Here is a 12,284-nt window from a genome sequence, read left to right as displayed (position 1 = left end):
CTTTCTTTCTTTCTTTCTTTCTTTCTTTCTTTCTTTCTTTCTTTCTTTCTTTCTTTCTTTCTTTCTTTCTTTCTTCTTTCTTTCTTTCTTTCTTTCTTTCTTTCTTTCTTTCTTTCTTTCTTCTTTCTTTCTTTCTTTCTCTTTCTCTCTCTTTCTCTCCTTCTCTCCTTCTCTCCTTCTCTCCTTCTCTCCTTCTCTCTTTCTCTCTTTCTTTCTCTTTTTTTCCCTCCCTTTATCTGTGTCTCTTGCTTTTATTCATCTATCTTTCCCTCTTTCTTTCGAGCTGCAACGGAAAGCAGCGAGGAATGCTGGACGCGTCAGGCAGTGTTACGACCAGCAATCATGCCGGAGAAGGGCTGCTTATTTCCGAAACGACTTTCCTGGCGAGGTTGCCTGCACTCGAGATTTAACCTTGCGTATCTTTCCCAACTCCTTCCTTTGCCCTAAGACGACGCCGAGCGGAGCTGAGTCCAGCCGCCCCGTCTCGTTAGGGGGATATTGCGGCAATGCAGGCGGGACTGGCCCGCACAGCCGACACAGGGACGTTAGGAAGCAACGACATCCCCGGGGAAAATGAGAGAAAAATGTTAGTAATATTCCTTCGAGTGACAAGTCCACCTTTTCTTCCCGCCCCTCTAGCCCCTCAGTGCACCGGCGGCTCCGTAGCACAGCATCGTCCCCCGACCCCATCCCGAGGAAACACCAAGCCCGCAGGTGAGCGGGGCACGCAGGAACAGCTCGCCCTGCCGGAGGTGAGGACAGCACCCCTGCTGTTGCTTGTCCCCCGACGGCATCTTTTTGCCTTCCTCTTCTCTGTCCCGTCGGACTTGAACTTTCCCAAAACAATATGCGCGTGTGCTCCGGAGCAGCGGACGCGGGGACGAAGGGTGGGAGCTGTAGCCCCTCAAGCAGCCTCCAAACCGAGGCTTTTCCCCGATCCTGCGCGGTTTTCTGCCGCTGTCACCGTCACCGTATCAATTTTTGTTTATTTGCTTCATCCCAGCTCTACGGGAGAAAAGGGCTCAGGGAGGAGCGGGCAGCCTCCAGGAGCCACCAGGAGAGCGGCTCTGCAGGGTGAAGAGACCGAGGCGCCCGGCTCTGTGGGGTCGGACGGCCCTGTGGACTCCGGGCCCGGCCGATTTCCCTGCTTTATGGCGGGCAAAGATGTCAGCTGAGGAAGTCTAGGGCGGTTTACGGCTTTCACGGTGGAAGGGTGATAAAGCCGAGGTCGCGTTCAGTTACTTATGATATATTCTCCTAAACTATATTTTTCTTTTCTTTTCTTTTCTTTTCTTTTCTTTTCTTTTCTTTTCTTTCTTTTCTTTTCTTTTCTTTTCTTTTCTTTTCTTTCTTTTCTTTTCTTTTCTTTTCTTTTCTTTTCTTTTCTTTTCTTTTCTTTTCTTTTCTTTTCTTTTCTTTTCTTTCTTTTCTTTTCTTTTCTTTTCTTTTCTTTTCTTTTCTTTTCTTTTCTTTTCTTTTCTTTTCTTTTCTTTTCTTTTCTTTTCTTTTCTTTTCTTTCTTTTCTTTTCTTTTCTTTTCTTTTCTTTTCTTTTCTTTTCTTTTTCTTTTCTTTTCTTTTCTTTTCTTTTCTTTTCTTTTCTTTTCCTTCTCACCGCAGGATTTACTGACAGTGCTAGAATCAGAAGGCTTTAATTTTGCTCAGCAGATTTACCACAGTTAAACTCAGTCGGACGAAAATATCCCTCTTTTTCTGACTCTTCGCCCTCCTCGGGCATGGACACTTTGAAGGAACGAATTCCTGCCAAGATTTCCACCGGCCCCTAAGCACCTTTTGGAAAGTGGACACTCAGCCCGTCAGTTTCCCCGGGGAGAGGGGGACACCAGGGCCAGCTCCGACAGTTCCACGGGTGGCGCGGGTGGCTCCCGTCATGTCCTGTCTGACAGATCCGCACTCATCGAGTACGCACCGCCGGGGCTGGGAGGATCCGGTGGACGACCACATGTCCTTCCCCGGGCACGAAGGCTGCTCCCACCGCCGTCCCCGCGGGGGAATTCTCACCTCCCCATCCCGAGACACCTCGCAGGCGGCCACGCCGGTTCAGTCCGCAGCCGGGGCAGAGGCAGACACGGAGCTCGGCCGAGAGCTGAGGTGGTGACACCCGCTCCGGGTGCCCCGCCCGCCTTGCCCGGCCGAGCCCCCATCAGCTCGGCCCCATGCACCCTCCTCCCTTCCCCGCGCCGCCGCCGGCTGCGGCCGGTGCCCGGGACTCATCTACTTACTGGCGCGAACGCCTGGGGATGTTTGCAGAACTGCCCCCCGAGCCGCCTCCCTTCCCGCCTGCGTCCAGCCCGGCCCTCTCGGTCCCACCGACGGCGGCTCCGGCCGCCCGCCCCGCCGCGCCGCCCCCCCGCCGGAGCCCGAGGTCAGCGGAGCCCCAGGGGCTGCCGGCCACCCCTCCCGCCGCCAAGCACTCCGGTCTGCCGCTTTTCCCGTTTATTTAAAGGGAGTCACTGGCCCGGGGGGAGGCGGGAGGGAGGGAGCCCGGACCTTCCCGCGGCTGATGCCCGAGTCCTCATCGTTCATTTAAACAAAGCGGCTACCCAGGTACGAGGCAGTTGCAGTCAGCCCTCCCAAGCGAGGGCCAGCCGGTGCCACACCACACGGCCCGGCCCGGGGGGACAGGGAAAGGGGGAGGGCAAGGCAAACAAAGCGTGGAGCTGGGCATGCTGTAGGACGGGGGTGACCGACGTTCCCCAACCCCTCCCGCCCTGGCGGAGGGACTTCCCCGGGCGGCTTCTGCCCGCTGCCGCCCGCGACCGGGGTTTGCTGGCCGGCCCCTCTCAGGCACGCAGCCCCTCGCAGCCCCCTGCCTCCCTACTGTAGACGGGATGAGGTTTTATATTGGAAATGAGGAGGCAGGGGGAGGAGAAGGCGCACACACGGAACGATGAGTGTGCGGTGTCAATCAGAGGGGTTTTGTGTCTCCTTGACTCCTGATGGTCCGTGGCTGAGGTGTCCCGGGTGGCACCACAATGAATATGAATAGGGGTCCTTGCTAAATGGGACAGTCAAAGCGCACCGCCCTGAATAATGGCACGTCATCCTAACTAGACCATTATACATAGGAGGGCTCCTTTTGTCTCTGCTCTCTGCTGCAGCTCTATAAAAGCCCCTCTTTTTCAAGCTGAGGTTAGTCCAAGCATACACTAAGTAGCCATCCTGTAAACAGGCTGAGTAACCGGGTGAGGAAAGAGAGAGGAGACATTGGAGAGAGAGACGGCTGAGGGGCTTTTTTCCTCTTCCTCCAACATTTCCAGCCCTTCGCTGGCAGACCCTACCGTCCTTTTATTTCCTTTCCGTTTTGTTTTTGTTGCTTTTTGAAGAAGAGTTGTCTTGTTCCGCCACGTCCAGAGCAGGGAAGAGTTTCTTGCTCAGAAGCCTGAATACAATGAATTCTGACTCCAGCTCTGTCTCCAGCAGAGCTTCCTCGCCAGACATGGATGAGATGTACCTGAGAGACCATCACCACCACCACCACCATCATCACCACCAAGACAGCCGGCTCAACTCAGTGTCCTCCACTCAGAACGATCTGGTGCAGAAGATGTCTGGGGAAGGCCTCACCAGGAACGGTTCCAAGACTGGAGGGGAAGGCAGCAAGTATAAAATCAAGAAGCAGCTTTCGGAGCAGGACCTGCAGCAGCTGCGACTGAAGATCAACGGCCGGGAGCGTAAGAGGATGCACGACCTCAACCTCGCTATGGACGGACTGCGGGAGGTGATGCCCTACGCTCATGGACCTTCTGTGAGAAAACTCTCCAAAATCGCCACCCTCCTGCTAGCCAGAAACTATATCCTGATGCTCACCAGCTCCCTGGAGGAGATGAAGAGGCTAGTTGGGGAAATCTACGGGGGACACCACTCGGCCTTTCACTGCGGCACGGTGGGACACTCCGCCGGGCACCCGCCCCACGCCGCCGGCACTGTGCACCAGGTGCATCCCATCCTCGGCAGTGCCTTGTCCTCCGCCAACACCTCCTCCTCCCTCTCCGCCTCCCTGCCGGCCATCGGCACCATCCGGCCCCCACACTCCCTGCTCAAGACCCCCTCGACACCCCCCGCCCTGCAGCTCGGCAGCGGCTTCCAACACTGGGCTGGCTTGCCGTGCCCCTGCACCATCTGCCAGATGCCTCCCCCGCCCCACCTCTCGGCCCTCACCGCCTCCAACATGGCCAGGATCTCGGGGGAGACCAAGGACCTCCTGAAGTGACTCGGCGAGGCTCCCCCGGCCGCTGGGGCAGCGCCGGAGCCGGCTCTCCCAGCGACGGAGAGGGGGCTGCGGCCGATCCCCCCCCGGGCCGCCGACGGACCTGCCCCCGCTGCCCCCGCCCGCCAAGCCCCCTGTAACACGGGATTAGTGTAGTAAGGACCTTGCGAAGGTAATGTTCCACCCGGCTCCTCGGGCGATGTTTTCTTATTATACTAAACTGGAAAAAAAGTCCCTGTTGTAAAAAGAATGATGATGATAATAATAATAATGATAATAATGATAATAATAATAATAATACCGCTGATGGTAATCAAATGTAAATGATTCCTTAAAATGTATGTAAAAGGAAAAAAAAAAAAAAAAGACATGGTTGTCATTGTAGTGTTCGCAGCTACCAAGAGACGATGAAATCGGTTTGGAGCTTTTTTCCCTTCTTTTTTCTCTGGGCTTTTTCTTTCTTTCCCTTCGAACGGCGACACCTCCGAAATTTCCCGTTCCCAACCTGGCTGTGGAAGCGCAGCAGCGGCCCTAGGTAGACCAGAGAGTGCGTGCATGCTTTCCGCCCCAGCTTGTTACCCGTGGGGACCGGCCACAGGCGGCTCCCCTGGCAACAGGGACTTCCGAGGGAATTCACTGAAGTTTTCGAGAGTGGTTTATGGTTTGGGGATTTTGTGGTTTGGTGGTTTTTTTTTTTTTTTTTTTTTTGTTTTGTTTGTTTGTTTGTTTGTTTTGTTTTGTTTTGTTTGTTTTGTTTTTACAGATTTGGTTATGATGCGGGGTTTTTTTTGGTTTTTTTTTTTTTTTTTTTTTGGTGGTTTTTTCTTTTTCCCTCTGTGAAGAAAAAAGAAAAAGAAATAAAACAAAAACGAGGAAAATAGTGCAAAACACAGCACAACCCTCCAGCAGATCTGTTTTGCCAAATCTCCCATCTCCTGCTCTCGGTGAAGTGTGTTGATTTAGCTGTCTGGGGTACAAATTTCTGTTGCTGGCTCTGGGTTTATTAGTGTTTGCTGGTTTCATTGTTGTTGTTTTGCTTGTTTTTGTTTTATTTAATTTTTTTTTTGTTATGGTTTGGCTTTGCATGCGGGGTCAGCTCTTGCCAGGTCGGTGATTTGTATATCTAAATCAGAAGGTTTGTTGCTGTTTATTTCCTTTTCGATGTGTTTTCCTGGGACATTGTTTGAAATAATGTTATTCTTAATTTCGTTCGTTTGTTTGTCTTCGGTTGGGGCCTCAAAGACACCACCATGTCTTTATTTTTTATATATTCTTGATAATAACTATCGATATATTTATTATTGACCAGTGTTTCTGGATGAGATTTCCAAATAAAGTAAAAAATTAATTCCAAGCTGCCTGTCTCACCTTTGTCCGAGTCTGGAAGCTGAGAAAAGGCGCCGTATTTGATGGCTTTGGGTCTCGCCAGGACTTCCCGGGCCCATCTGGAGGAGGCTGGCACAGCTCCGTGTGCCCTGCCTCGGAAGCAGCCACGAAGCCGAAGTCCTCAGGTGTGTGCGAGCTGCCGGGTCCCGGCAGCTTCCCAGCGGGCTGGGAGTCGTCAGGAATTGGGGTGGCCCATGGCCAGTCCTGCAGCCAGAGACGGGCGCGGGAGGACGGGCCGCGGGCAGCGCTGGGGAGTTTATGGGCAATAACTTTTTTTTTCGTTTGAGAACCAGTTTTCAGTAATTTTTTTTCGGGAGGGAAATGGTAGGATGGACAGAGTTGGGAAAGGCAGTTCTGCCCCGCCGGGAGGCGGTTCTCGGCGGAGATGAGCGCGGCCGGCGGCTCCCAGCGCCCTGCGGCTCGGGACACGGGAGCGCGATCCTGCCCCCCGCGACCAGCCCCGACCCCCTGCCTCACGCGAAAGGGGACGGCTAGGAGGGACCTGAAGAAACAGGAGAAGGCGACTCCCCCTGAGTCGTAAGCTGAGCAGTGACAGAGGAAGGATGGATGGAGCATTTAAACCCCAATGGAGGTTATGGATGGGGCATTTAAACCGAAATGCCAAACAACTTTCAGAAAGGCATCTGTGGGCGATCCGTGCCCGTGCAATACTGCAGCATCCAAGTCAGCGTTAAGACATAAGCACGCATACACAAACATTTGAAAATTAAAATAACGTGTATTTACCTCGAAAACATGAACTAAAAAATCACGTAAAAAAGCCACTTCCTGCCTGAGGTAAATCCTTACAGTAATTCAGCAAGATGATCAAGAGATGCTGCAGTTTCCTTCCTTCTTTCCTTCTTTCCTTCTTTCCTTCCTTCCTTCCTTCTTTCCTTCCTTCTTTCCTTCCTTCTTTCCTTCCTTCTTTCCTTCCTTCCTTCCTTCCTTCTTTCCTTCCTTCTTTCCTTCTTTCCTTCTTTCCTTCTTTCCTTCTTTCCTTCTTTCCTTCTTTCCTTCCTTCTTTCCTTCCTTCCTTCCTTCCTTCCTTCCTTCCTTCCTTCCTTCCTTCCTTCCTTCCTTCCTTCCTTCCTTCCTTCCTTCCTTCCTTCCTTCCTTCCTTCCTTCCTTCCTTCCTTCCTTCCTTCCTTCCTTCCTTCCTTCCTTCCTTCCTTCCTTCCTTCCTTCCTTCCTTCCTTCCTTCCTTCCTTCCTTCCTTCCTTCCTTCCTTCCTTCCTTCCTTCCTTCCTTCCTTCCTTCCTTCCTTCCTTCCTTCCTTCCTTCCTTCCTTCCTTCCTTCCTTCCTTCCTTCCTTCCTTCCTTCCTTCCTTCCTTCCTTCCTTCCTTCCTTCCTTCCTTCCTTCCTTCCTTCCTTCCTTCCTTCCTTCCTTCCTTCTTCCTTCCTTCCTTCCTTCCTTCCTTCCCTCCCTCCCTCCCTCCCTCCCTCCCTCCCTCCCGGCACTGCCCAGGGAGGAGGCTCACGACCGGGAGGTGAACATGGGGTGCACCAGTGAGGTGCACTGTCGTCGAGGAAGGGCCCGGTGCGCTGACCCCCAGGTGCCATCGGAGCTGTGCTTGGGGTTCCGTGCAAGGCGCGGACACGCCCCGCCGTCCCGAGGAGAGTCTCGGCTGGAGCCCCTGCCCGGCCTCGACAGCCAAAGCACTCTCATACACACTCCTTCCTCTTCTCCGCTGCTGGCAGCGACAGCCCGCGGCCCTGCCGGCGGAGGAAAAGCGAGCAGCGGGCAAACGGGAGCGGGGGAAACGCGGCGGAACAGCGGGGAGCCGCGGGGAGCGGGCTGCGCAGCGCCGGCCCGGACGCGGGGCTGCCGGCCGCTCCTCAGCCCACCCGACACACCTTCCATGCGGGGCTGACACGGCTCAAAGCCACGGCTCCATCCGCACCCCCATCCTCCCCGACTCTGCATCTTTCCCGGTCCTGCATCCCTCCCCTCGGAGTGGGCAAGCGGGGTAGCCTTGGACGGGGCTGGGCTGTAAATGGCAGCCGAGAGGAGAACGAAGTCACCCCTTCGTGCAGGAGTCGGCAGTCGGGTTCTTGGACCCGCTGCCATCCCAGCAGTGCTGCCTTGCCCCGAAGCATCTCCATCGCTCGGCCCCTTTGGTCCTGGGGATGGAGGGCCCCTTGCCTCAGCAAAAGGACTCTTTGGGGACATTTGATCTCCCATTAGCCACACACAGACATTCCAGGTTCTGGCCCACATTCCCTTCCCTTCCCTTCCCTTCCCTTCCCTTCCCTTCCCTTCCCTTCCCTTCCCTTCCCTTCCCTTCCCTTCCCTTCCCTTCCCTTCCCTTCCCTTCCCTTCCCTTCCCTTCCCTTCCCTTCCCTTCCCTTCCCTTCCCTTCCCTTCCCTTCCCTTCCCTTCCCTTCCCTTCCCTTCCCTTCCCTTCCCTTCCCTTCCCTTCCCTTCCCTTCCCTTCCCTTGAAAAAGAACAACTGAACAACTTCAGAGACCTGCCCATGGGGACAGAAGGGGGAACTGTGTGTTTTCTTTGGGAGGGTTTCCCTTCACAAACACACATGAGAAATAAATAAAACAGAAATTTTTCAGAAAGGGAGAGGGGAAGGTGGCTGAGGGATAGAAATAGGAAAGGAAGAAAGATCTGATGGTGGCAGAACCTGGCAGCGTCCACCCTCTGGGCTTGTCCCTGCCCGCTGAGGGAGCTGTGGGGATGGGGCACAGCGTGGTTTCCTATCACACAGCACAGCTTGACTTAGCCAGTTTTTGGGATAGATGAGGGGAGCATGGTGTTCTCAGGAAATTCCTTTGGTTCCCAGCACAAAACCAAATAATATCTGTATGCACATTTATAAAATACATTTATGTGTACAGTCTAAATCTAAATCTAAAGCTAAAGCTAAATCTAAATCAGAGGTGGATGGACACCGCTGGTTTTCACTTGTGCATCCCCTTGCTGACCACTGGGTCCTGGCACAGCTGTGCTGTGGAGAAGGCAGGTGCTGTTCCTTGTCTCACAGGAAAGCAACAACCCCTCCCTTCCCAGTGCTTCCCAGTTCCCATGGGGGGAGGACCCTGCTGCCTCTGCCACAGATCTGAAGCCAAAACGCCAGGCGCTGGTATTCAACTCTAAATTGTGGGGTTTCTTTTCTCCCCACTCTCCCATCCTACCAGACGCCCCACCTGACAAGTCCAACCCAGACAGTTCCCTCACGCCTCTTCTTCAGCTACATGGGGCAGGGAAGAGGTGTGGGTGGGCTTGTGTTTTGATTAATATGGAAATAAAATGCAGAAATTGCAGCAGTACTTAGCTTCATTGCTTCAGTTTAGAGATTTATTGGTGAGGAGATAAACACTAGGCTGGGGGCCTTGCTCAGTAATTCATCCTCCCATCAGTTATTACCAAATGAGCAAATTGTTTTTCTTTGCAGTCACAGATGGGGGGGAAAAAAAGAATATTTTTTTTTAACAGGTTGCTACCCCTTTCCTCTGGTCCGGACCTCATCTGCCTGCCCAGCTGCCCTGACTGGGCCCCTACTCTCCAAGCAAAACTTGGGAGTTTAATGAGGAGTTTATTAAGGATGTGTGTCTCTTAATATGCTTGTGTCTTGCTCTGCCTCGCTCCTACTTTATTTTCTATTTTCCTACTTGCTCCTAACTTTTTTAATTTTGTATTTTCTGTTCTCTGAAGCCCCACTTTCCCTCCTGCAGAAGCAGGCAGGCGTGGATTTGAGCTGGAAAGTGCTGTCACAAGATGACATCATGCTGCTGCCAGGGAAAACAAAAGGGCAAGATTAAGAGGCGGAAATGGGTACTTCGGGGGCACAAAACCCCCTTCTCTGGTCTGAAACAGAAGCAGACAACTAGTAGCTAAGTAGAAGATAAATACTAAAATGTAAACAGACATTTTTCACCGAAGTTCTGTGAAATTGAAGGATTTGAGTTTGTTGCTTTGCTTTCAGTGTGTTATAGATACCTTGAGGCATTCACACTAAAATTGACCCAGAACCTGCTGAACATTCATATTTTACTGGACCAGCAGGACAGGTCAGGTGAGACATCCTAGGACATCTCAGAGGCAGTAAATACCTATCTTTAAGTGGCTGAATTGAACTTTGCAATCATAGAATCGTAGGAAAAATAAGTTGTAAAAGACCTTTAAGGCCAGAGTCCAATCATAATTCTAATAGTGCCAAGTTCAACACTAAATCATGTCCCTAAGTCCCACCTTAATGTATTATGCATAGGGAAACAGAGTAAGAACAAAATGGTCTTTAAAAAAAAAAAATCTTCATATTGGAATCTTTGACTAAAAAGCTACACTTTAACCAAAGAGAAAAAACAAAAGAAAACCACCCCAAATTTTAGAGAAGGATCTTCCTTCAGTTCTTAACCACTTTTTAAACAAAGAAACTTAATTGTTATTTAATTTTTAATAATTTTATGATCTCTATTTTTTTTCAAATAATCAGTTTGATTAACACTATAAAAAGTTATAGGGTCAAATGAATAAAACAAAAAGGAATTGCCAATCTAACATCACATCAGGGAGATGATACAGTTTTTGATGGAGCTATATCCATATCTGTGCTCCCATCCAACAACTGCTCAGCAATCCAAACCTGCTGAGTTGGAGACACTGAACTGAAGACACCAGAAGGGTGAATGGAAGTGCCTGTAGCTTGCTTACCCCAACAAACCTTCTTTCTCATGCCTTTAATTTCTTTCTTCTGAAGTGGAAACAAACACTTTTTGCTTGATATTACATTGAAGTAGGCACATAGATAAGCACAGTGCAACTGCAGAAGAGTAAGTTTGGCTGATGGGCAAAACTTCTTAAAAATTAATATAATCGGTTGAGGCCATGTGACCAAAATCTATGCCTAGATCCCCCAAGTCTCTGAGCCTGTGGTAGGTTCACAATAGGGTTCTATATAGCCTTGGTTAAAAACCAACCAAACAAACAAACAAAAAAAAAAAACCAAACAAAAAAACCCCCTCTGTAGATCTATATTTAATTTAATTTTTTTAAACGATTTACTTTAATCATTTTTATGTTTGTTTGCTTTTTCCCAAAGTGTTGTGGCTGTTGACACGTACATCTTGAAAGATACCTGGCAGAGCAGCATCAGGGGCTGCCAGATGAGCAAGGGAAAAACTACAAATAATGCAGTAATTTAGTGTTTAGAGTGAAGATGATTTGACCCACAACTCACAAACTAATGGATCCCTTGAAAACCAAGAGATTTGCACAGGGCCTGGTCCTGATGCCTTCTAAGATAATAAAAGCAGATAAGACTACATTTTTAAGCTAGAGATAACAGAGTCCCCACAAAACAGGAGACGAATGGAACTATGGTCTCTGAATGCATTTATCACCTGCAGAAAACCCTCTCCCATGTCATGGATTTACACGAGGGTGCAACATTGTCTTAGTCACACCACCAGAGTAAATATTTAGAAATTATTCATGAAATGAAGTTGATGTGTGTGTTATAAAAAGTGGATTGTGTTTTTGGAAATGCTAAATTACTTTTCTGAATAGTTACTCTTTGTGGGCTTTTCTCTTGTGTGTGTGTGTGTACTTTTTTCTTTTTAATTAATTTTACTTTTCTTTTGATTGCTTTCTACCCAGTGGCTCTGACTATCACACACCAGGTGCTATTTTGCTGTGATTCAGCTGTAAATTGTTAGGTGTCTCTCTGAAAAACCATGAGATTTAATTTGTATTTTTTTAAAAGCAGATAAATGTTTCACAACTAATAAAAACTTATTTTACAAAATCTGAGGGAGTTTCAACCTGAGGGAGTTTCAAGCCCTCATCCATGGGGTCAGAGGAGGAACAATAACATGACCACATGAAACATCCTTTTTCCTGACTTTTTTATGTTCGTTGACAAACAAAGACCTGTCAAGTGCCATACAGGAAGTAGACAACTAAACATGCAGTTTGTCCCTTGTGCTGCCCTACCTCATGCTTTGCAGGGGAATTGTCCATGGTGGATTTTATGTCCTGTGCTGTCAGATCTTCACACAGAAAATGAATTTTCAGGCCCTAGGAGAAAGGCAGCTTAAAACATTTACTGGGAGAGCTTCTATCCCCAGTTTCAGCACTTGGCTTGCCTCTTAAAACTGCAAGTGACAGTGACAAAAATTAATCACAACAGTGGTGATCATGGGTGGCATTATGGTTTGCTTGAGCACAATGAGAATTGGACACCACTCCTTGTAAGTGCTGATACTTACATTTGATACTTACAAATATCTCTGACACAGACCTGCCAGGGCTAGAAACCATGGAAACCTTGTGCACACTTCCATGCAAAGGCCTAGCTTGTCACCAGTGTCTGAACATCTCTGAGTCTCATAAACTGGCAAAGGACCTAAACTAGAAGGGTCTGAAGGCTTCATTTCCACGGGAGGTGGATGCAGTAGTTTCCAGGCCTTTGTCACTGAAGTCCCAACACATCCATGCTGGCTTTGCAGGGAATTAGGAGAGCAGTTACTGTGGGGCAGCTGTTCTGTGCCTATGGGTGGGTCTGGCTGAGTCCCTGCTGCCCTGCAGGAGCGGTCTGCAGACTTCTTGTGAGCCTGCTGTGTGCTGCCTGCCCTGCCTGCCCTTCTCTCAGTGCATTTCTCTAAATGATTGCTGGGACCTTGGTCTCCTGAGGTGCCCATAACCCAGCCAACC

The 12,284-nt window shown here is 50.0% G+C and overlaps 1 protein-coding gene across 1 annotated transcript; it reads left to right on the top strand.

Annotated features, from left to right (window-relative positions):
• Nucleotides 1-3,410: 3,410 nt before the first annotated feature.
• OLIG3 (oligodendrocyte transcription factor 3) lies at nucleotides 3,411-4,232 on the top strand. The gene has a single exon (XM_053939209.1). The coding sequence runs from the start codon at nucleotides 3,411-3,413 to the stop codon at nucleotides 4,230-4,232; it is 822 nt and encodes a 273-aa protein (XP_053795184.1).
• Nucleotides 4,233-12,284: the final 8,052 nt, after the last annotated feature.

The sequence above is a fragment of the Vidua chalybeata genome, chromosome 3, assembly GCF_026979565.1.
Source record: "Vidua chalybeata isolate OUT-0048 chromosome 3, bVidCha1 merged haplotype, whole genome shotgun sequence".
NCBI classification, from domain to species: domain Eukaryota; kingdom Metazoa; phylum Chordata; class Aves; order Passeriformes; family Viduidae; genus Vidua; species Vidua chalybeata.
Note: the sequence above shows the minus strand (reverse complement) of the source record. Positions and strands in the feature narration are given on the sequence as shown.

Bases quoted from the DNA above. Each gene is read 5' to 3' on its own strand.
- OLIG3 (XM_053939209.1), top strand. From the start codon at position 3,411: ATGAATTCTGACTCCAGCTCTGTCTCCAGCAGAGCTTCCTCGCCAGAC.